Source organism: Pungitius pungitius, chromosome 8 (assembly GCF_949316345.1).
Source record: "Pungitius pungitius chromosome 8, fPunPun2.1, whole genome shotgun sequence".
Classification (NCBI taxonomy): Eukaryota; Metazoa; Chordata; class Actinopteri; order Perciformes; family Gasterosteidae; genus Pungitius; species Pungitius pungitius.
In genome coordinates this window covers 18,329,558-18,353,308 of record NC_084907.1, presented here as the reverse complement: position 1 = coordinate 18,353,308, position 23,751 = coordinate 18,329,558, and the positions used below count along the sequence as shown (strand labels likewise).

At 39.7% G+C, this 23,751-nt stretch overlaps 1 protein-coding gene across 11 annotated transcripts in view; it reads right to left on the bottom strand.

Annotated features, from left to right (window-relative positions):
• The window catches only part of slc2a9l2 (solute carrier family 2 member 9, like 2), a 56,507-nt gene extending 33,780 nt beyond the window's left edge, over window positions 1-22,727 (bottom strand). Inside the window, exons 1-11 of one of the 11 annotated variants that reach the window (XM_062563835.1) lie at window positions 22,627-22,727; window positions 21,969-22,034; window positions 19,417-19,515; window positions 18,989-19,069; window positions 16,470-16,571; window positions 15,392-15,552; window positions 14,903-15,027; window positions 13,480-13,625; window positions 6,236-6,368; window positions 3,316-3,494; window positions 2,410-2,520 (exon numbers count right to left, since the gene is read on the bottom strand). In XM_062563835.1, coding sequence (XP_062419819.1) covers window positions 2,410-2,520; window positions 3,316-3,494; window positions 6,236-6,368; window positions 13,480-13,625; window positions 14,903-15,027; window positions 15,392-15,552; window positions 16,470-16,571; window positions 18,989-19,057 — 1,026 coding nt within the window. In that variant the 5' untranslated portion in view covers window positions 19,058-19,069; window positions 19,417-19,515; window positions 21,969-22,034; window positions 22,627-22,727. Of the gene's footprint in view, window positions 1-2,409; window positions 2,521-3,315; window positions 3,495-6,235; window positions 6,369-13,479; window positions 13,626-14,902; window positions 15,028-15,391; window positions 15,553-16,469; window positions 16,572-18,988; window positions 19,070-19,416; window positions 19,516-20,585; window positions 20,838-20,886; window positions 20,918-21,968; window positions 22,151-22,626 lie in introns of those variants that run through there. The other 10 variants (XM_062563836.1, XM_037491252.2, XM_062563839.1 and 7 more) reach the window with 10 other exon arrangements.
• Between the last annotated feature and the right edge of the window lie 1,024 nt (window positions 22,728-23,751).

The following is a 23,751-nucleotide window of genomic DNA, read 5'->3' as shown; positions in this document are numbered from 1 at the left end:
TCGCACATCGCGTTTGTTTGGTTAACCCTTCAAACCGCCAGTAAAAATCAACCGTGTTGGACACATAGAGATTTACTCATGCAATAGAATACTGCACGTGGCAGCAAATCCAGAGGCTTTTTTTCAACCCTTCTCCCAGACAGATGCAATGTGGGACATGACGAGGAGGCCAGATTCATTACTCAAGCCCAAGCTGAGCCAAAAAGCAAAGCTTTTGCCACAGCTGCTGGTCTTCTTCCATTGCCTCAAAGTATTAAAGTCACATTGCCATCAAACTCCAGGGGGATTTCCCCAAAGTGTTGAGAAAAGGTAGTTGGTATTTGTACGGTTTGTGTGTCGGCACCGAGGGGCTCCCGACAACTAGGGTGGAAAAGAAAACTTGGTACGTATGTGTGGTGTGGAGTATTTCAATTTACAGTGTGTGTGTGTGTGTGTGTGTGTGTGTGTGTGTGTGTGTGTGTGTGTGTGTGTGTGTGAATATGATCTTTTATGTTACAGTTGGGACAGAAGTTGTCCCAAGTGTGTGTAGAAATGTCTGTTTTTACAAATAACAGATTAAATGAGCTACAAGTGTTATTGTGGGAATCTTTTTTATTATTTTGTCATTCATTGCTCCGTGTATATGAAGGCTGATGATAACACTTTTTCCTAGGTTTGAATATGTGTTGATGGGTGTTCACTATTACAGCATGAAAATGTACCATTTTTGTCTTTAACAACTGTGGCGCTTTGATTGTTTTTTTCACACTGGTGACCATGAATAGACTTATTAAATTATTGGTCAAAGATATTGAAAGAGAAGACAGGTATGTTTGCTGTGTAAACCATCTAGACTACCCTTGTTGTTTACATTCCATCCACTGATGTCCCAGCATAGCTTAAGACCTCAGGGGTCGAGTTCCTGCCTGCACAAAATGCTATTTGCAAACAATCATATTAGAGCAGCTTGAAAAAACAAAAACAAAGCCACATGCAGAATAGGTCAGGCCATCAGAATTAAAATGAAGCATTCATTTAAAAGTGAATATTTCATAAGGTCCGTTTTTGAACAATATGATGGCAATTGTTTGTTTTGCGGCCTCAACTTGCCAAAAGGCCAGTGGTAAAATGTGAACTCATGCAAAGGAACACAAGCTGATACAATTTCCCTTCAGACTGCAACTTGAACGTGTGGTAAAGATGCTCGACTTGTAAACGGCGTTACAGTTTTGCAATATTATTCCATCAATGCACAGACATGAGAGCAAAAAATGAATCTCAATCACTATGGAACCAAGCCCACATCCATGACCCCCCCCCTCGTTTACACAATTGTAAATCCTACATTTTAAGATCGGGCTTCCTCTGTACACAATTGTTTGCATTACTAAATAACAATATTTCAATTACAATTCAATGAAAAGGCTGCACTGACTCACCCGTCCTGTGTACTTTCTACACCCACTGATCTGTGGTCAGTGTTGCCGGAGCTTATCCATTAATAAAGAGGGACATGGCTAATACACTTATTTTCATCAAAATATATTTGCCGTTACAGGGATTTTTCTCAATTAAAGACATGTGCACACCATGACATTGGCTAATGAAGTAAGAGGTACCAAAATCCATATATATATATATATATATATATATGTGTGGAGGAGATAACACATGAGTTTGTGCTGGTCCGAGGACGAGCCATTGCCTGCATGCACCCATTTATGTCTATCAGATATTCCGTTCTATTATTAATATCAATTTCTGGGATCATGGTGCATAGACAGACCTTGATGGCATTTTTCATTCATGCGTTGAATGAAATAAGTTGAGCAGCATAAAAGGACGAGAATAGTGAAAAGTGCCGACAGGTCAACACGGCCCTCGGTTAGTGGCAGTATGCTTCAAACTGCGATGCTGTGGGAAAAGTGCCTGTTATCGTTTTATTGATGTGTTAGGGACGGCATGTCAGCTTCTGCTGGTTACATCCAGAATATTTTGATTGTGGTTTGGGGTTACAATAAGTGCACACAGTAAACCCAGGTAAATGGAGTATTTCAGGGTGTGTACAATGCCTGTGTACTAAAAACAAATCACCACTTAGGCTTAGCAACGTATCTCCTGCCAGCAGTGCTCTTTGATCTCAAAAGTCTTTTGAGCAGCTTTGCAGTAGTTCCTCCGCATCAATTTAGGATAACACAGCTTTTGTTGGAATTATGGCTGAGGAACTAACATTTGGGTTGCAGAATAATACAGTTTGATGAGGGAATACATTTGGATTGAGATTAGCAAAAATGTACTGTATTGACCATGGGAGATAATGTTTATAAACTAGAGCCACCACATTAACAGGGTATTTTATCTTGGGATTTTCATATCAAGGGCAAGCTGATGGAAAGAATCAGACACGTAAAATAAAGTAGAAATACTTACAGAGATGATGGCAGCCAATGTTTCTATGCCCCCAGTGCTCAGCGAAATATAGGGGAGAAGGTTCTCTGCAAAGCCTGCCCCCCGAAGGATCCCACTGGTGTAGTACCAAATCTACAAAAGATAATACACATAACGTATGTATATATAGGCCCTCACACTGATTGATGCTCTCAGTGTTTGCAGGACTCACACTCCGCTGTCAGCTTCTGAAGCGATTATTTTCATCACATCATAATAAGCCTCTGTAACATCCCCGAGTCAGTCTCAGACTAAGATATTTACTTGAGTCCTTTGACAGCTCTGATGGGGATGGTAAATCAAAATAAAAAGCTCCAGTGATTTATATTAAATTCCTGTCTTCGCGGTACAAATATGTATGAGAATTCGACTCATGATCATATCTATGATAATTCAGATGAGCGTGCAATTTCTTGCTTTGTGCGATAAGTATTACTGAGAGGTCCATCCATCAAAAATATGAAAAAGTTATAGTGAAAAATTGTGCACAACTACTACTCTTTATGAGAGTCATTCTATATAATATTGATTCCATCTGCTCTATCATAACAGGGGAAAATAACTGGCTTAATAATACCTCCTATTTTATAATGAATAGTTTTACACTTTTATCACTAAAATAGAAAGAAAATGTGATTTTAAAATTTAACCTTTGCCTATAAAATAAGAACATGTTCCTAAAAGAGACAACAAATGTGAGATCACACCTGTGCAGACTCAGGGGGTACTGCATTGCACTGGCACACCTGACCCGCTGATACTTGAGAAATAATGTCTGCCTGCAACGGTTTACGGTATAATGAATTAAAATCTTAAATGCACCCCGGGGTAGTATAAACAATATTCATATGATAATATGAGAAAACTGAAATGAGAGTTACATCTTACAGCATTGAGGCCACAGAGTTGATAGCAGGCCATGGTGATGATGATGGTGATGAGCTGCCAGCGAACAGCTGGGTTCCTCAGCAGCTGTATAATTGAGGCGGTCTGTTGAGTCCGAGCCTCTGCGTGGACCTCCTCCAGCTCCTGGGATACGTCTTTCTTCCCCAGAAACCTCTGGAAGGCTAAAAGACATAGATACACACACACGGCCTCCATAAAGTCAGTATTGGGTAAAGCACTCTCAATGATAATCACCTCCAAGGTCAGGGTTGAAAAAGCATTACTTGGAATTGTATTTATCTCATTTATTTAAAAAGGAAATTGCAGCTTCCCTAGATGTGATTGGTGTGCATATCAAAAGTATTTAGTGGGGAATGTGACTTCTCCCGGTGGTACGCGTTGGCAAGTAAATACATGTTTTATCAATACGCTTGCAAGCATTTAAGTAGGTTTTTAAAAATTAAACTTTTTATCAAACATTATTGTGACATAGTTTTGGGATACATAGTGGACTCAACATTCAATTAAAAATTAAAATACTTTCTCTGCGATACATTATTCATAAACATAATATTATATTTTACTGCCATGCAGATCAGCCATCTTAATCACAGTGATTTAAAGTAGTGAATACTTTAATATATTGTCCCTAATCAAATGCATACAATGTTTTATTCATTAGAATCAAATATCCAAAATATTAAATTATTAGGAACTTCTTAAGGAAAACATTAACTTTCATCAAAACCCTCGACCGTACTTGTGCAACAAGTTAATGCAGTAACTTGATGTCAGGCCTAAGCTCAAGATACACATCACTCACTCAAAAGCGAGAAAACAAGAGAAATATACACACTTTATATATTTGTGAGTGCGGAGCTGACCGGGTTTCTGGCAATCATTTGCAGACTGACAAGTTGAAGGTTGTCTGGCTACTTGAACGTGATGGACTAGATGGAAAAGTGAGGAACTACCCTTCATCCGTGGGAACCCCTGGGATTATGGGTATTCAAGGTGGGAACAGGCTAAGGACATGACCCAGAAAGGACATGAAGTGACTGAAAGCAGGTCGTTGGTATGTGGGAGTGTGAACAGGGACCACAGAGGGGCAAGAAGACCCGACAAACCGCAGCCTGCTCCACAGAATTCTGGTTGGCGTGGTGTATTTTTAAGTCACATACATTTTAATTAATGAGAAATGAGAACCAAAACTGTCCAATTCCGCTTTAAAACGGTCAATACTGCGGAATAAAATGAAATGATCGAATGTATGTCAGGATTTTTTCATGGATTATCCAGAACACCAAAGTGGATGTTCCACTTTACAAAGAGCACAAGCAACCCATCTATGATGAATGGACAAGACATCAAAGGGTTCAAACCACCGCAGTTCTGCTTTTATATTTTTATCTTATTTTGCTTCATCTGATTTTATTCAATGTTTTTCTTATATTGCACCAATTCATCAAGTCAAATTTATATGCATAATGACATTTTCAAGCATGTACCTAAATCATTTCACACATGCAATTAGAATTTTCAAAACTTTCTTATCTGTGAGCACAGTGAAATAATTGTAACTGAAAGTCATAATACATGCACTGCTAGTTGGTCCCACTAAAGACAGCTTGTTTTGTAGAAAAAAACCACAGAGTAAAACCTTCAAAGAGCCCTATTTTACACTACTCAAAATTGAGGGGTATAACATGTATTAGATTTTGAGTTGCAGAAATTGAATTTTGGAAAATGGATTAGCCTAAGACGTTATTTTCTTCACTTTTATGCCCAGGTTGAAATGAATCCCTTTGTAGGTTGAAACTTATTTCCATCAAAAGATGTGACATCCTTTGGTTCCTAAGATATTAAAAGGCCCATATCAATATAGACATCCAACATCATTTTATCTCACATTGAGATCTGATATGTTTCTGAAGTGTTCCTTTTTCTTTCAGCAGTATATTTAGTATGGGCTTAAACATCAAGGAGTTCAAACCAACCCACAGGAAAAGACCATCAAAGTAATATCTGACGGCACATTATTTCATTTGCTTTGTTAACTTATGCAGTTTGAGCTGTGCCTCTACCCCATGCGGTTTCTTCTCGTCACAGCATTTTAGCATTACTGAAGATCACCCTATAACACTCCCATAAAGTTGTTGAAGAGGATTTCGATCAGTCGAAATTTGAGCGAGCGCACATCTGAATCATTCTGCATATGCTTCCAGGACATTAAATTGTTTTAAGGAAAACCTCTATCGCTTCAAGGAGACGAGTCCTGCTGATTGCTCCTTCACTGTGGAGCGGACCAGCGGAGGAGAAATCAGCAGTACTCGTACTCAGTACAGTAGCGTGGACGGGTCATCTTGGCGTCTAAACGTCTCTGCACATTTCACACCGTCTCTCTTGCAGTGCCTGGCTGCACTGCCAGTGTGTGCTGCAGCCTCCAGAGGATGCCGCTCAGCCCTTTTAGCACGAGCCCTCTGCTGGTTTGCACTCCAACACAAGCAGCCACAACGAGGGCTCTGACTTGGCTCAGGGACATTACTCAGCAGCGAAGGACAAATGTGTGTTCTACAACATTTGACTTAAAAAAGTATATATTTTAAAGGATTATTTTTATTCTATGGTATTGTTTGTATAACAAGCATTTTCCTACAGTTTTGGTGTGTTTTACGCATGTTTGTGATAACAGATATCACAAACGTGATATACTGTATACAGCCGTCCAACCCTAGTATTTGTTCCTTGACACTCACGCAATAGAATAGATTTTTTTCTACGCTCCAGAAGGGTGTGGATGTGATTGGTATAAAGACCAGCAAAACAAATATATCTGAGACACATGAAGGTCCACGGTTTCAGCCTGTGTTCATCATACACATGCTCTTGAGTGAGAGGGTTTGCTCTCGTGTGCGTACAATACCTTTTTCCGCTGCGGCCTCATCCTTCCTCTCCATCAACAGGTAACGAGGACTCTCGGGGAAGAAGGGCAGCACACACAGCTGCAGCATTGCTGGAAACGCCAGGAAGGCAAACAGGTAGCTCCATCTGGTTTCCTGCAGCCAAAACATAACATTCAAAAAACAACATTCAAGTTGCAGTCATGGGTAATGATGTACAAAGGCAAAACGGACACTACAAAGGATAAGAGGATGCACATCTTGCCCTCATGTATAAACCCTGCAGGTAGTGCAGGACAAATTGCAAACTATGTGTCGTAGTTGATCTATTTAACGCTTGATTCATAGTATGTTTACAACAGGGGGCTCTTTTTGAGTGCCTTAATAGACAATCACCTCATGAATTTAGTTAGCCGTTTTAAAAGGTCACTAGTAGGTAGCAGATGAAGTACAAAATGTTCAGCTGATTTTGAGGCCCATGCAAGAGCATTCGTTTTTTGTTTGTTTTACAACCGTGTCGTTATGGATTGAAAAGACAATATGGATACAAAGCAATAAAGTAATGCAGAAAATTGCCAAACACAAGTGCAATAGTAGGCAAACTGTTAGTCATCTAGCTGTTGTCTCAGTTCCATTAAAAGAGGATTTCTTCACAAAATGCCTCAGAGGCTAAATATCGATCAAAGTCTGCTAGATTTATGAAAGCTTTTTGGACAAGAATTTTTCTGCAGCTACGGTATCATTCCAGGGCAATAGTCATACCCCGATTTTCACTCAAAGGTTTTGTAGTTTGTAATGATATATTCTACACAGTACAATGTATTTTGTGAATGCAATCTATATAGTATTAAACATCTCTCACACAGTGAAGTTGTAACCCTTGTGGGCTTAAAACTAAGAGTGTGAAGGATCGCTTACTTCTACGTTACAAAAACAGAGATTCCATGACTGCACCTCCTAAAAGGCATTGAACTGTGGAAAGATGACCAAAGATACCGCACTATTTAGCACGCTTTGTGATCGCACCCCAGCAGAAGTGAGGGAGACCATTATGCAGAGAGATGCCATTTGGAGAGAAAATGTCAGCTCTCAACTCATAAAACCTCTTTTGGGGATTAAGTTGCTTATAACCTTTATAATAGGGGTACAAAAAAATTTAATCGGACTGTAAAACTTTTCAAAAAATATAATTATCATCTATTTAACGACCCATGTTGTCAGCCAGAGCTGTAAATTAACTCGTCGCCAACACTTGCGCATCAAGTATAATGTCCGTCCGATCGTGACTGAAACAATTTCAGTCAAACTTTTAAAAATTGAAGTTTAAATAATATAGTCAATAGTCTGCAGTCCACAGACAAATAAAAAAAAAATTCTACAGAGTTGTCTTCTGAAACATGTTGGGAAAACCTTTTTTCTCTGTATTTGGTCTCCACCATCTACTGAGGGAAATATATGGCTTTTAAGCAGTGGAATACTTCAATATGTTTATCAGCTAGTATGTAACTTTATCTGTCCAAAGTGTAGGTGGCTTGGTGTTAGTCATGGCTTTATGATTGAATAAGGTGAAATTTTACTATTGGAAAGAGCCTTAGTGAAAGGAGTCAGTGTATAATGTGACGTGTCTCATATAATTAGCGGGATAATGCTAAGTTTTCGGATCCGTCACTGACAGCTTTCACATTGCACATAATTTCCAATACAATTGAACTCCATAGCACCCTAGTCACAGCGCACATAAGTATGTGTACAGAGCTACCTCTTGTTACACACCCCAAATGGCAATGGAGATTGTAAAGGTCAAAATCTCAAATTCAAATTTGCCTCAGAGGGCTTTACGTATAGTCAGGGCATTGAAATTGTTAAGCTAACTTTCCAACAGTATCTCTTACTAAATAATACATCTCTCTTGGCTGTGTGATCTGTTCGCACCAGTTACTATGACCTCATATAAGGAGATAAGAGTGAATTTATATTTAGTTGAATTTACATAGGTTACCCAGATGTCACGGTTACATTTCCAAAAGGCCGCACTGCCATCAGTGCCCAAGTTTCTCAATAAATGGAAATCTGCAGAAGACCCATTATAGACAGTTTGTACGACTCACTAAAGTGAAGGAGCACCGCAACAATCACTTGCATTGTTTTGCAATGGTTTCTCCTGAGAGACTAAAAAACCTCAAGTGCTATAATCAAAGCAGGAGCAACGATAGCACTCACACATTATAGTTTCGTCACAATTACCCACATCCACTCTGTGGAATGAATATATTACTAAATGGAGTTTCTCAATCAATCTAGACCATCTGTAACCAAAATAAAGGACACAAATATACACCAGAGATATAAAAAAAAAATTAAGAGACAGCTATTTGTTCTTTTCCTGGTTTTAAGCTAGCCAGTGGTTTAATGCAGATAAAACCTTTACCCATAAACATTGCATTCTAGCGGGGCCAAAGCTTAAACGTAATACCTGTGCTATATAATGTTTGTGTTCAAGTCTCTTTGTAAGTCCCAGTTCTATAAAATATACCAGTAATAAAGTGTAAACACTTCAATTTTACCCTTGAACATGCCGAACAAAACATGTTTTGATAAATATCAAGTGGAGGAGCGAAGGATCAAAAGAAGACAGTACTTATCAGCTTGTTAACATTAAAGGTTATTAAAGTTATAAAAAATATGCAATGTACAATTTATTATTAAAAAACGGACCCAAGCGCACACTGGCGCCATTAGACCATTAAAAGAGTATTATTAGAGTACTCTGTACATTGCCTCTTTAGCTTTCTGAAATGTATCAGGGAAGGAAAAGTGATATTGGTCTTAGGTAGAGATTTTTCATTTTGTACTATTGTGTAGAAATATGCACGTATCCAGTATATTTTAACAATTTATGATCTGGGTTGATCTGACCTTTTGACCAGTGTTCTTCTGCATATTGACCCTATCTAAGCAAAGTACTTTTTTGCATGCTGCAATGAGCTGTGGGTCATTGTATCCAGGCTGGAAATGATCGTGGGCTTTTAAGTAGATTTCTCCAAGGCTACTGTGGCAAGTTTGTTAAAAAAAAAAAATTGAAATCAACACTTGAACATTAACTCAAATGTAGATTCTATAAAGACTGTTGACGAGAGCTAGGGCATCCAGAATCAAACATTGACGTGACTGAAACTAAGTGCACACCTAATGGTGTCCAATGATAACCTGCAGTGATAGTTATTGTGATAGTTGTTTACAGTGAAGCAGAAGTTAAATGGTTCATCCATTTTCCCTTTCAATGATCTCTCCTGAGAATGCGTAGGCTGCAGGGTGTGAACTGTCACCCTGTGATTGAACCACAGCAGAGGATGAAACATTTTCATTTTTTTTTTTTGCTTCAAGTCGAGAAGAAAGAAAGAGAACAATGTGCCCCTCATATGATTGATGTTGCAGGAAAACAACCACAAAGCCGTTGGGGAGGTTAGTGTGAACAGATTACTTCAGATAGAGGTAGTGGAAATGTCTAGTGATCCACATCGGTGATGTGATGATCTGTGCTGGGTCAGTGTTAATTACTATTAATTTCCAGGCCAATTTACAGGTGATAATTGAGACTGCTCAGAACAAATATTTGAATGAATTACGAGGAACGGGGTCCTGAAGTTATTGCATGTTGGCAGTATGAAGTATGAACACAACGCAACACAGACCTCAAGTTGCCTGAATCTCAGCCTTTAAAAATATAATATTGCTGGAAGCAGCGATCATTGTATTTTGGGGAATTGATCTTTGGAAGTGTTTAAATTCATCAAGCTGCGCTGTTAACTGGCCACAGCGTTGGGGTGGTGGTGCTTACAACCTCAATCTTTTCTGATCAGTTTCGCTTATAAAATGGGGTTTGAAGAAATTAAAATGTTTTGTAATGCTTCTTTGAGGGAATAAATAGCAAGAATTGGTCTCAATAAATCTACAAGGCAGAGAAATAAAGGGGATTTAAAATGGATATATGCATACATTGATCGTCTTTTTTTTTGGCAAGTACCCAATAAAATACAATATTGTTTCATTCTTTGTGGTGTTGTCCAGAGGTTAATTAAAACTAAGGTGAAATTTTAAAAAAAGGAAAATCATTAGATTAGTCTGGCTTTAATGACCATTTTGAAAGAACCCATTATTAGCTTGGCGTCTGCCCCAAAAATGGCATAGCATTATAAAAAGTGTGATAACTCTGGAACTACTCTGTAATGGTGAATAAATAAATAGGACAAAAAAATCAAAAATAAAAACTTGAATTTGCATTTGAGTGACATTACCTAGAAAAAGCCCCCCTAACCTCTAAAACTTGTGCAGAAGCCTCTGAAATTGCTTGTGAGGCGCATTCAATGGCCGCTGCACGTATGAGTGACACAGATTTCGAAAGGTAACAGGTTGCAGGTTCCTCTTTCAGAAAGGCATAAACCGATCTAGCGGCTCACCCTTTATCCATATGCAAACTAATTCATATGCAAATGCAAATTCTTGAGTGTGAAATGTACGGTTAAATGCACACATATATACAAAGATATAATATTAAGATCATTTAGAATAACCGGTTTGACAATAATATTAAATAAATTGCATTAGAGGGGCCATCCCAACATAAAACAATTTATTTTTGCTCTTTTACACAACCCTCTGAACCCAAAGCCACGTCTGATGGGGGATATATACATGAAGTATAACCTCTGAGCTTGACCTACCTAATGTAAGCTGCATTTGAGGCATGCTAATGACGTCTCGTGGGAGCTCCCTGACATAGACCTGTTCTTTCTGTAATGGAATAAGCACGTGTCCTTAGTGGGGAAAAAGGTCAGCGGCCCACCATGCCGTTTAGTGTAATTATAATTTTTCAAAGCTTATCAACATTTTGGAACACAAAGTGACGTCCAAGACCAGGCCCACCGAGAGGAAGGAGTCTCATAATCAAAGGCTATAGCAAAGACAGTAGCGCTGTTATCACATGACATCAAAGGTGACTGCTATGTCTGTGGAAGGGTGCGATAGCGGGTCGTCACACAAATACATGGCGGTGGTTTTTGGTATTTATGAAGGTGGTCTGGGGGTTGAAATGATGGATTGGACAAACCAATACTTGAGTATCTGCTTGGAAAATGCTTGGATGTCATGCCTAATGTCTAAATGTCAGAACAATACGAAAGGAGGAAACTAGAGTGCATTTTGGTCAAAGTCTTCCATAATGCAGTCCAACAGTCCGAACAATATTGTTTTCCTTAACTATACTTGAAAGTGAAGATACACATACTTATACCATACTACCAGATACAGCAGTGAATAAGTAGGGGATTAAATGTCATGAATTTAAATGCAATCATGAGTTACAGTTGTTGGTGTGATTTTGACTGCAGTTAGCAGTTATTATATAGCAGTTATTAGCCAACTTATGGTAAAGTGCGGACGCACTCATACAACGAAACAACGTTGTCTTTAGTAAGTGTACATGTAGTTCTGCCACGATGTCTTACCTTTGCAGAGGTTAGAAAGAAAGAGGTCATGAATTGGCCTGAAATGAGAAGTGAGGAGAGACCTTGAGCAGCAGCAGCCACACGAGAGGAAGCTGCCAGCTGCTTCCAGTCTTAAATAACCCTCCGACAACCTCAGGTGTTGCTCTAACAAATAACTGCAGCGAGAGCAAAAACCGGTGAATCACACAGAGGTTGTCACAAAGTCGTATTATCAAATATAGACACCTTGCCACCGTCATTGCTTCAGTCACGGTGTGACTGGTTTAGGTTGTTTAAGAAAAACAATATTAAGTGTTGCAGAATATTGAAGACTCTAAAGCAAGTTGTTTGATTCTCATGTTTAATTCACAATGCATCGTGTGTGGGCTTGGGAAGGGAAGGGATTCACAGTTGTGATATATTCCGGTTAGCATTGATCCGACGTGGAGGTCAATAGGTCTAATCAGAGGTCTGTTGTGTGGAATCTGATCAATGTCCTTGGTTTGTTTTGGCAAAGTCCTCAGTGTAAGATTCCAGATCTGTTGATTTTCATGTGCTTACTGTGAAAGTGAAAGTAGAATGGGGAGTTTGTTTCGTTTGTTGTGTAAAACAGTGGGAATCGGGGAAAAAAGGTTAGAAGAATGCAGTTGGCACATTTCCGCTCTGTCCTTTGATGATTCTTGTGGGGTCCGTTTTTTGGTTTTGTTTCGGGTTGACGGCGGCGGCAGAAGCTTCAGTATGTGTGTGGGGTCGGTGTAACTGCAGGCCATGCATCCCTGTGGTGCCCAGGAGTCCATGAGGGTTTCAAAGTTGGTACATCGTCCTTATTAACTTCAATAAATAATAGTTGGATTCGGTAGTTTAGGGCTGTTTTAGAAAGGAAAGAGGGGGCAGGTGTGTTTGTGGCTCCTGTGGTTGGGGGGACGGGTCTTCTGTAGTGCAGTAGCTCCCCCTAAAGGTGTGACGAGCTGCAGGGACTCCGCTCCTTCGCGGGGTTCCTTAAAAACCATCTCTTGGATGGTCGTGGATGGTGTGGGATTTGTTGGCTAGCGACTTGAGGGGGTACAGATGTGGGTCTTCAGGGACTTGGGTAAGTGGGGGTTTGGGCTGTCTGGTGTTGTGCGTCTTTTATGTGTTGATTTAAAATTTGGAGGGGGAACGTTTTTGTGCGGGTGGAAGATTTTAACTCTCTTTTTTTCTGGTTTCTGTTGCATATGTTGCATATGTTGAGATCCAGGGTTTGTTTACATTTTGGTTAGTGGCTGGTGTATGATTGTTGTGTGTGAGAGGAATGGGATACAACTAAATCAAATCCATTTTAAGAGAAAAGAAAGTATTAATGATAAAAAAATAAGTAAATCTGTGTCTAAAAAATAAGACATGCGAGAACAGGTAGATTTATGAAAAATATTGTTAGCGTTACTGTGTTAGTGAATGCCTGATTCACAGTTGATGTGTGGGAAAGTTGGGGTGGAGTAAGTCGCATCGTAACTAGAATTCGTATCTTAAATTGCTACCAACAGCCTCTACAATGGTTGACAACCGGGTGACAAATACCATAAGATATAAATCAGATGCTACCTGTAAAATGCTGGCTCCGAAGCAAACTTACACTTTATTAAACTAAAGCCCAAAACACCCTAATTTCCTCTGTGTTCCAAACAAACATCACGTCGTTGCTCAATTTTAAACTCCAACCTTCAAACTGTCGTGATGCAGGCATAAAGGTAACGCCACATATGCTCCCATATGTTCCTACAGTCAACCTTCTCAGAAGCACTGACCTGTCCCAGCAGCTCGGGCAGCCCCACCACTTGTCCCGTGAACACTCCCAAGCAGATGAGGATGCCGTTGAACTGGCCAATGAAACCCCGGATGTGTCTCGGAGTAATTTCTCCCAGGTACATGGGCAGGGCGCTGAGAGCGATACCTGTCGAAAAAGCAACATACTAAATGCTAGGAAAGGACAAAACTACAGACTTTTAACGTGTTTACGTTTGATGTGATACGTAACGATTCAAATAATAAAAGGAATCCGCTGACATAACTCACTCTCGTGGTACCACTTCCCTCAGCAAGGTAAAATAAAATGAGCATCTACGTATAGTTAGCGTAGCACCAGCAGAGGGCAATCGCTCTGTGCTTGATTTAACTTGAAAATATTTGAATTCGATGTTGTCTTTCCGAGGAAAAGCACAAGCACAGACAATACTAACTAATGGTCAATTTAGTTCACCACTAGCTGACAGCATTTTGCACAGATGAATTTCGTGAACTTAACATTTTAGACAATGCACTGGAATCAAAAGCACATTTCCAACATTGGTGCTGAACTAGATATTGTTCCGTAGACCTACTTGAACATGCAGGTACTGTAGCAATTGTTTGGCAAGTCAAGAGTCCAGAGCTTATCAGACGGGCAGAATGTATATTACTTATACATGATAATGTTCTAGCAGCAGCAAGCCGTCAAGACGCAGTCTGAAAACGTTTTGTTAACCACAATTTGATCTCCTGGAAATTTGTTTCTGCAGGTCACATAACCCACAATCACAAGGATGGATGAGCACTGGTGTTAAGCTCCTCCTCCATAACTGGAGACCTTCGCTCAGAAGGGAAATATAAAAATGAAAGTCTTACGGATAGATCACTGATCATCAGTGCACTCACGTCTGTCGAGTAAAACACACTTGATATCTGCAAACTCCCGTAGACGTTTATTTTTCTTTGGGGAGGGGTTACACCTTAAGCCCCTAGCCATCTTTAGGGCTTGTCTCTTTTTCATTTCTTATCCAATTAAGCCAGTGGTTCTCCTTTAATTATTACTTTATTTATAATCCTTTATTAATCCCACAGGGGGGAATTATTTTCTGCATTTTACCCCTCCTTAGTAATTAAGGAGCAGTGTGCCGCTGTGAAGCACTTCAGTGTCATGTTCAAGGACACTGAGACATGCAAACTATGGAGAGAACACGGATCAAACCGCACTGTAAAACATCACAGCCATGTGTAGTTATGTCCACTTACCTATTTTCTATCATTAAAAAAAGCACACATGGAGTCACAAAATGTCGTTATTTCAATACAAATTCAGCATGGACCATTTTGTTACATTTTTGTTGCTGAACTAATAACCATCATATAGTTTCAGGCAATCAGACTTTTGCACGTTGTCTGGTCAGTGGGGTTAATTAATGCGACACTTACCGGAATCGACCCCGATTATGAGCCGACCAATGATGAGCATCTCAAAAGATTTGGCCCTTTCTCCCAAGGTCATCAGCAGAGCCGCTATTAGAGCAAAGCTGTTATTCAACAGTAAGGTTCCCCTCCTAAAAACAACAAAAGAACATGACTGTAGGACGAGAACATCAACACATTGGTATATCAGGTTTTGTAAAATATGACATCTGAATAGCAGAACCATTCACAGCTCGAGGGTCTAAATACAGAATAAAACATTGATGGAACAATTGCTATAATAATAAACTACAAGTGGTAAAAACAGCCAGAGGGAGTCATGACCTTGTGGAAGAGGAGACAACTGGACCTGAACCTAACTTTTCATTTGATTCATGGTATCACAGTGAGCTGGTTCATTTGTCTATCCCTTCTTTGGATTCAGGTCCCAGGTTGAGAATCTCTTCCGTGTCACTTGAACAAGACTTGACGACGGGTGCAGCTGAGTTGACTCACCCTCCGAGCACTCTGTGGATCGTCGAGACGGACAGCGCTCCGAGAAGGCCTCCTATGGAAAATACGGACACTGTGACGGACCAGAGGAGGGTGGCCGTCTCTACTGCAAGAGGCTGTCCGTATCGCTCCTTCCATGTTGTGTTGTAGAAAGCTTTAATGTACTGCAATACAAAATAAGACATGGGAGAAAGACACGCTATGAATTGGTAATTCATTTGACGGGTTGATAATTAAAAAGTGACCGTTCCTTATTTTCATTTTAATCAATAATCATTCAATACAGAATGTGTATGTGATTGGCTCTCACCCAACTGAAAAGAATGTGATCTTGAAGCAAATGAACATTTAAGTTGGCTTCCTGAATCAAGCTGCCTAACTTCACTTTACAAGAAAAAGAAAAAAAGACCTAACTAAATATGTCTATTTTAAAACGGTTTACATCTATAATGTATACCAGTAGATCCAAAACTGGGGGTCGACAGGGACGTCACAGCTGCCCTGAACCCTAAAAAAAAATAAACCCTTGACAGAAAAAGTTAGGGAACCACTGATCTATGCAGTTATCTCTCCGCCCTCCTGTTTTTGACATCTCGGTAAGGATCTTTGTTGTGGATGCTGTTTTTTATTTTAAGAGAATTTAAAGCCCACAGCATGTGTTTGAGCGGTTCAACTAAAGCAAAATCTTAACCGGTTACATCTTGTTTTCTACATTCTGTGCAATTACACCCCCCCCCCCCCCCCCCCACGCAATGTCTTTCATATAATTTTACAGGAGGCAGCATACAAAAAACAGTAAAAAATGATAATCTTTAATTACATTCCCTCCTCTCCATGTTGAGACCCATAAGATCACTAAAAAAGTTATAAGGAATAGAACCCTGAATTTAAATATATTTATCTATTTATTTTGTAATTATGATTTCATAATGAAAAAGAAGAAAAATGTCATGGCTATAAAGCTATATAGGTCTAGAAACTGGAAATTTGATGAATGTTTATCGATTTTCTAGCACTGTTAACAAATGGAGAGAAATCAATAGTGCTTTTTGGCAAGCAGATCAGCCACAGTTTGACTCACCAAAGCTGGAGCGTTCACCACAGAGAGGTTGTAGCCATAAATGAAAGACGACCCCAGGGAGCCGAAAAAGGCTGCGCCCAACAGACACGCTGTGATTGGCTGCTAAAGAGAGAGCACACGGGTTGATACTTAGCAAAACAAGTATGAACATATTGCCGTCACATTTAAGAAAATCAATGCCAAGGTCAAACCAATACCCGGAGAATTCCACAGAGGACATTTCTAAGTATCTAAGTGAGTAAACAGGGTTAGTTCCCTTTGCCCTCGAGTTTCTCAATACATTAATGCTCTGTTTGACATAGGGGGAAGCTAAACGCACACTGTGCTGTAGTTGTCTTCAGAAATGAATGATAGTGAATCGTATCAATGTGAAACAGGTATATTAATGGATTGTAGGGATGCTGGGAATATGTAGGCCGAAAATGAAACTCTATATAACCAAGCCACTTTTTAGGTCCCAGGTCAAAAATTGCATACCCATGATAAAAAGTGATACATCTGCAACCATAAGGTCTTCTTGAATAATATGGATGCCATAATAAAGGGAACACTTGTGAGGTTTTATCCATATGTGTAAATATCACTATATATATATATATGTTGCCGGTCAAAACAGATAGAAGATGGCACATTGCAGAAATGATAATATTACTTCCTTTCATTGGCATATTGTATGTTATCACTTTAAAAGGATATACACAACAGCAACTCTTTCACCACACTGCCAAAATAATTGATTCTACAAGAGTTGTGTTGAATCTAGAAAATCCAGATTATCAGCTCGATGGTTTCCATCAGGAAGTCAGAGCTTTGCAAAGACTATGGAGTCAAATCGCTGTTTAAATGGTGCATTCTGTATTTCAAAGATGTACAATGAAGTGTCCTGAGCAGGAATTGAACGAGGCATTGGGTTGGATCAACTTTTGAAGCTCACCAAGGAACAGTTTTTTAAATATTAAAACAAACAGTGCTGATATGGAAAATCGCACACATCAGTGATCTATACAACAACTCTAGGTGCCGCACATTATAGAACAACAATGAACCAGCCTTATCCCTAAAATTCAACTCCAAAAAATTGGTTTTATTGCAAAAATACTCTACTTCAATCTCAGTTTTATCTGATCAAAGTTTGCCATGTAGGTATGTATGTATGTATGTATTTAAATAAAATACTTGCCATAAACTTTGCAACTTGACATATTGCAGCCCTCAAAGAGTATCATTCCATGCACTTGCGCTGCTCAACAGTGTTCTTAGTTAGGCATGTTTTGCAACCCTTGCACATAATTTTTCTTCTGATGCTTGATCCATTGATGGATTGATTGCCTCCCCATTATAAATTGGTTTTCAAGGCCCTGGACCACTGCGGAAACTAATAACTTTTCATTTTTGCTATTAAGACTGCTTTTGTAATTTACATATAAAATAGATAGCTTATGAAATGTCTAATTATTTAACTCACCATATAATTGATTCGTACTATTTATTCTTCACTAATCAGAAATCTTATTCGTGACATATTTAACCTTATTTAAGATAAACTGTTAATGATGCTCTCTAGGTTTAAGGGCAATGCCCTCCTCATTGACCGTCAGGATTGTTTGTATGGAAAAGATAACACTAAAGAAAGAATGGAAGCATTTGATACCACTCACGCCAACCTTACTTTAGTGCTGTTTATGAGTTAACTTGTGTGGCAATTTAGACGGGAAGTGAAAGTACTGATGGAGCTGTTTGGATAACCTCGCTGGAAGATTTCCCATTTGGCACAACTCCAACCTGCTTTGTAGGATCAGACTTTGGAATATTAGAAGCAAACAGCAAACGTTTTTATTTGAGGAGTGTTTTATTGTCAAATAGTCAAAGGAAGATTATAATACGGGTAGATGAAATCCAGCATTCTGATTGGCTGAGAGTGAGTCACGGGGTGCACATTATTGAGCGATAACGTAAGGTGGCTGTTCGCATTAACCCGACCATTTCCGTATCAATGCGCGCTCAAAGGAACAGGTTGACATCATCGGTGGCGATCGCCGAAAAATAGACCGAAAACACCACAAATGATCGGGTTTGGGCAATGCGAGCTTTCGCAACCGGACGATTACGTGGACGTCACGAGCGAGGTGGATGTATAAGACGGCGCGAGATCTTGCAAGGAATGCTGTTTACATGCGCGTACGCGGACTATTTTTCTCTACGCTACTGAATTGCGATTCAAAACGTTTTGTGCTGAAAGGCGCGTACTTACTATTTTATAATTTCTAATTTAACAGCTCGAGGTTAGGGCTGCGCGTCAGGCCTAACAACGCCCCCCCAAACCGTTTCAGTATTGGACGATAAAGTACAGTCCTCTCGTACCTTATCGCTTAAAGGAACAACAACACATCAAACACCCGTGACCCACTTTGTACTATCGGGACAGCTGCTGTCAATCTGTCCGACCTGTAAAACGTCATCACCCGACAGCTGTAACGCACAGACGCGCGTTGGAGGAGCGGTGAGCTCGTGCCACTGACCTGTCCAGAGGTCTTGCCAGAGTCCCTCGTCTCGTGGTTCACACTCTCTTCTGGGGGCTTGTCCATCATATTTCAGCCACCTTAAATGAGAACGTCGTATGAGGTTACATATGGTTCTTACAGTATGCCCATAAGAAGACAGGACACGTTTCACAACAAAGAGAGAAGTGAAAATAATAATAGAAAGCACCGAGTGAAGCATCTGCTCAACAGGAAACGCCAGTGCCTCCACGTGCTGACGTGCACATAATCAAACTAAATACATTGCCATATATAAAAAATGGGGGGGGTCCGTTTAGGGACTGTGGCGTGGATGTCAAGCCAGACATTTATTATGCTCTTTGTAGATCAATAAACAGGAAACATTTTTTCAGGTTGTCAACAGAAAGACATCATCATTTTACAACTAACTGATAGGGGCCAGTAACCTGTAGTTCTGCTGATTTCCTCTCCGGTCGCACAGTTGGCATCAAACTTAAAAGCATTTGGTCCTCTTCCAGAATGTGAATGAGTCCCTGATTGGCTGACTAGAATGACAAACTGCAGGACTCTGCATACTGACATGGAGGATTACATTCATAAAATGACTGAAGACATTCCCTTGAGAAAACTTTTCACCTAAGCCTCTGCTTTGATGTGTGACAATCACGTTGTTTAAATTGCTGTAAAGCCAAATCACTCAACAGTTTCCGTACATTAGGAACAGATTAGAATAAGCTATGTTTGAACAACTCCAACACATAATACCATCGAATCACTCAAATAGATTAACAGGTATATCAATAATAGCAATGACTGGAAAGCAAACAAGTCATTTCCTGCTGTCTGATGCTTAAGGCCATTTGCTGCATTTGTAGATGCAAATGTAATGTAAATATGGCAGCAAATAATATAATCTGATTTATAATCAGTTGACAGGCTGCAAGACAACCTTTTCCACCTAAAGTCCCACTCGGAATAATGTATTTCAAGATGCTATGGCTTCAAATCAATTCGAATCATTATGACAATTTGAGGATGTTTCTGATATTTGAGGTGTTGATACAGCAAATGAAGACAAAACTATATACACAGTAAAATACTGCAATGTGTTTAACCACATTGCAAAACTCGAGTTAAAAACCATGTGGTATATGACCATTCATTTGGACTGCAGCTAAAATGATAAGATAAATAATACAATGTAATTTATCTGAAAGTCAAGAAATACTGAAATATTGCCAGCACTACAACACCTCAAAGGTAGGGTTACTATAGCAAAGGGCAGCAGGTGATTGTTGGTATCATACTACTTAACACAAAACATGTTTGTTTAAAAACAATATTTATCAGACAATTACTTTTTAGGTTTTCATTACAAAACATCCTAAAGGAAAAACGCATATTAAAAGTATTCACAAATTCTAAAAATCTTACATGTTAAGAAGAAAAGTCAAAGAACTTTGAGCCTATTTCATTGCTCCTAAACTTTAATGGATAATGTCTCAGGTAACAGTTTGGTATACTAACGAAACCTGACATTGTGGAGAGCAGTAAAAAAAAAAAAAAAGACATTTTCACCAAAATGAGTGGGAAAGATCACTATGGGAACACTTACCAAAGCACGGTTGTGTATCCAAGGCTTTCAGGAAGGATACTGACCCATCATTCCAGATACATCACAGTTCATTCAGACATCTACAAATGATTAACTTGGATATGCCCGTCCCATTCGCTCTTGCTAATGAATCATTTTGTTTTCCTTGTGCATTAAATAGTATTTCCTCAAAACACAATGCTCAACACTCTATGGCGACATTGAGCCCTTTTATAGTATGCACTGCAGCCAGACATGAGCACATGAACTTGCGTGAAGGATCATTTTCCATTGGTAATAGTAAAGGCATTGTGGTACTTACCTTAAACAGTGTTCACATCGTGTAACTGGGCAGAAGATCGGAATTGTAAACTTACAGATTCCATGAGAAGTTTCTATGACCATTAGAAGCACAAGTACAGTGCTATTCTAGCATATCCATGCTCTATTTTTCTGCAGTATTCCCTGCAGCATTCCTCCACCAATCAACACAACCGGCCGAAGTCGAGAAAAGGCGTCCTCAGATTAGACATTATTTAAATACGAGAAAACCCGGATTATCTACTCTACCAGCTGTTGACACAGAGGAGTTCTATCATAGAAACCTGAGAGATTGAACTTCTTGATAAACAGAGCTACAACGCATCTCTGGACACTGAACAAAAAGTTTCTGCTAACGGTGAAGCTACTGCAGAGATTGGTCCCCACTCCAAAAATGAAAAAACAAGCCCTCTCCTCAGGCAGCTATTTCGATGATCAATGGCCACTTTGTTCCCCCTTGGCTTCACATGAGTTTTAATGTTTAAACTACTGCCTGGCAGCTATCGTTACTCCAAACATGTGAGCTCAATTTCTGCTGCACAGGCATTGAGGATTGAGCATCTATAAGTGTGTGATATTTAGAACATAACTGCCTGAAATGTGGCCACGTAATGGAACTTGTGAGCAAACACCCCTTGTGAGACTCATGTCCTCCCCTACTGTTTATTTACTACCTGCAATCTTGGCAACGGAGGTGGATAGACCTTAAATGTCTATTGACACTCTGGTATAGATCATGCAGTGCAAGGACTCCATGGGGAGAGTGTGCCAGACCAGTCAGCTATACATTCTTCTAAAAATGTTATACTTTATCAAATCTATTGGCTCTTAGAACGCTTTGTGTAATACAGTTACTGGATACTATTGTGCAACATTGCAAAGTTCATTCTACACCGCATGTGCTAGATTTTTTTTTTTCTCAAAGAAACAGTTTTTGCTTGAAATCATGTCAGCAGCTGTGTTAGACATTGACTTTTCTACTTTGCCAGTGGCTTAGTGGTCCACAGAGAACCTTTCATACTACAAAGCAGCTATTACGAAAACATTCATTCGTTCAAAAGGAATCAGGGAAAAATAACTTACCAACAACTCTAAAGATCTTGGCCTTCCGAAATCTGGATATACTTGCGGAACCCAGGACACAAGTAACTGCAGGCACACAATTAAAAAGATGGCATTATCACATGAGAACTAGCTGGCTAACTTAATTTACTGTGGCGGGACATGAACCAAGAGTGGCTGCAGTCACAGAGCACCGTGCTGTTAAAGGGAGCAACCTTCTGGTTTGCATGGTAAAAGGTAATAAGTTTAAGTTTACAAGGTACAATGTTTCACTTTAGTCATCGGTAAATACCATATTTGAAGTTTGGACCTTACGGCACAAACATTAATTAAGCCCCATATAGATTAATATAACCTGATAAATATTCAAATAATAGAGCAGTAGAAGACTTTTGAAACCCTGTGATGTCATTTTGAGATGAACTCATTCATGCCGCTCACACTGCGTCAGAGTTCATTTTTTGAGTTCTTCGAAAGTGAACTTTAGTTGACCCATCATTCATCTTACAACAGTTGCATTTAACAAAACCCTCTCTAAATTTCATTTAGCTGACGCTTTCATTCAAAGAAACGTATAATACGTGCAATTCAACCATAAGAATACATAACTCCGAAGAACACAAACAAGTGCAATTTCATCAAAAGATTTACAATCTACAAGTGTGTATGTACTTCTTACCCTTTGAGATTTCCTCTCTGGTTGCTCTGACAAACCCAGGCAAGCCGTTCTATTTCAAACCAAATGATGGGGAGTCTCAGGCGAGCTATCAACCACTCACTCTAATAGCAGGATTGAAGCACATGATGAGTAGTCAGCAAATCAGCAGTTCATCCGGGGTTTTTTTTTTGTGGAAGCAAACTGTGCATAAACATTGTGAAAGAAATATGGCCCTTCTGAATATTTTGTTTTCCTTTAGCTGTTCCCAGATATACGAACCTCCCTTTTCCGTTTAACCGCAGTATTGGAAAGAAAATCAACCTGAGAGCAGAAGTGTGGCAACCGGGAGACTTGGATGGACTGCATGTGGCCTACGATTTATTTGAAGTTCTACTAATTGTCAGGTACCAGCAACGCCACCTTCCACCCAAGGGTTAAATCCTGCCCACACAGTAAGTGTTTAAGACGTAGTAGCAAGAGATACATCATTCATACAAAGATAACATTAAATACATGATACGAAAACGAGGAGGATCCCCAACAAAAAAAAATGAGGCACCCCAATCACACGGCGCAATACAAAATAAAACCTTCCGCCGAGACGGAGGCGGAGTGGCTAGACCCGCGTGTTCAAAACAGTCCCCCCGCGGTTAATCAATAGAATAAACACTTCAATCATAGGCACTAGCGAAAGGAAAGCACCCACCGATCGGCCAGCACCCATCTGCTCCAGAAGGGCCAGGTGATGCTGCTACCTGTACGACGTACGTATACCAGACGTGGACCTCCGACCGGAAGTGTAACTTTGTTTCTCCGTATCTACGGGACACCCCCCCACCGTGATTGACTATATGGTGTTTGGGTTTCAGTAATACAAGCTCCCTTCTGCTACACAACATGCATTTTGATAACACAAACTGTGTCCTTCCTGATTCTTGAGATCTAGTTATCTCAGTTAAACAGAGAAACTGTAGTTTTCTTGGAGATTGTATCATTAAAGAGGCCCTCCCTATTACGCTGTACCACTCTGATCCCCAAATACAAGCAGAAACAGGAAAGAAACCAAATGAACGCAACATTGGATGGTTCCCTCTCCCAAGACGGAAAGATGTGCCATTAAAGTCATGACTAAGTTAGTATCTTTAT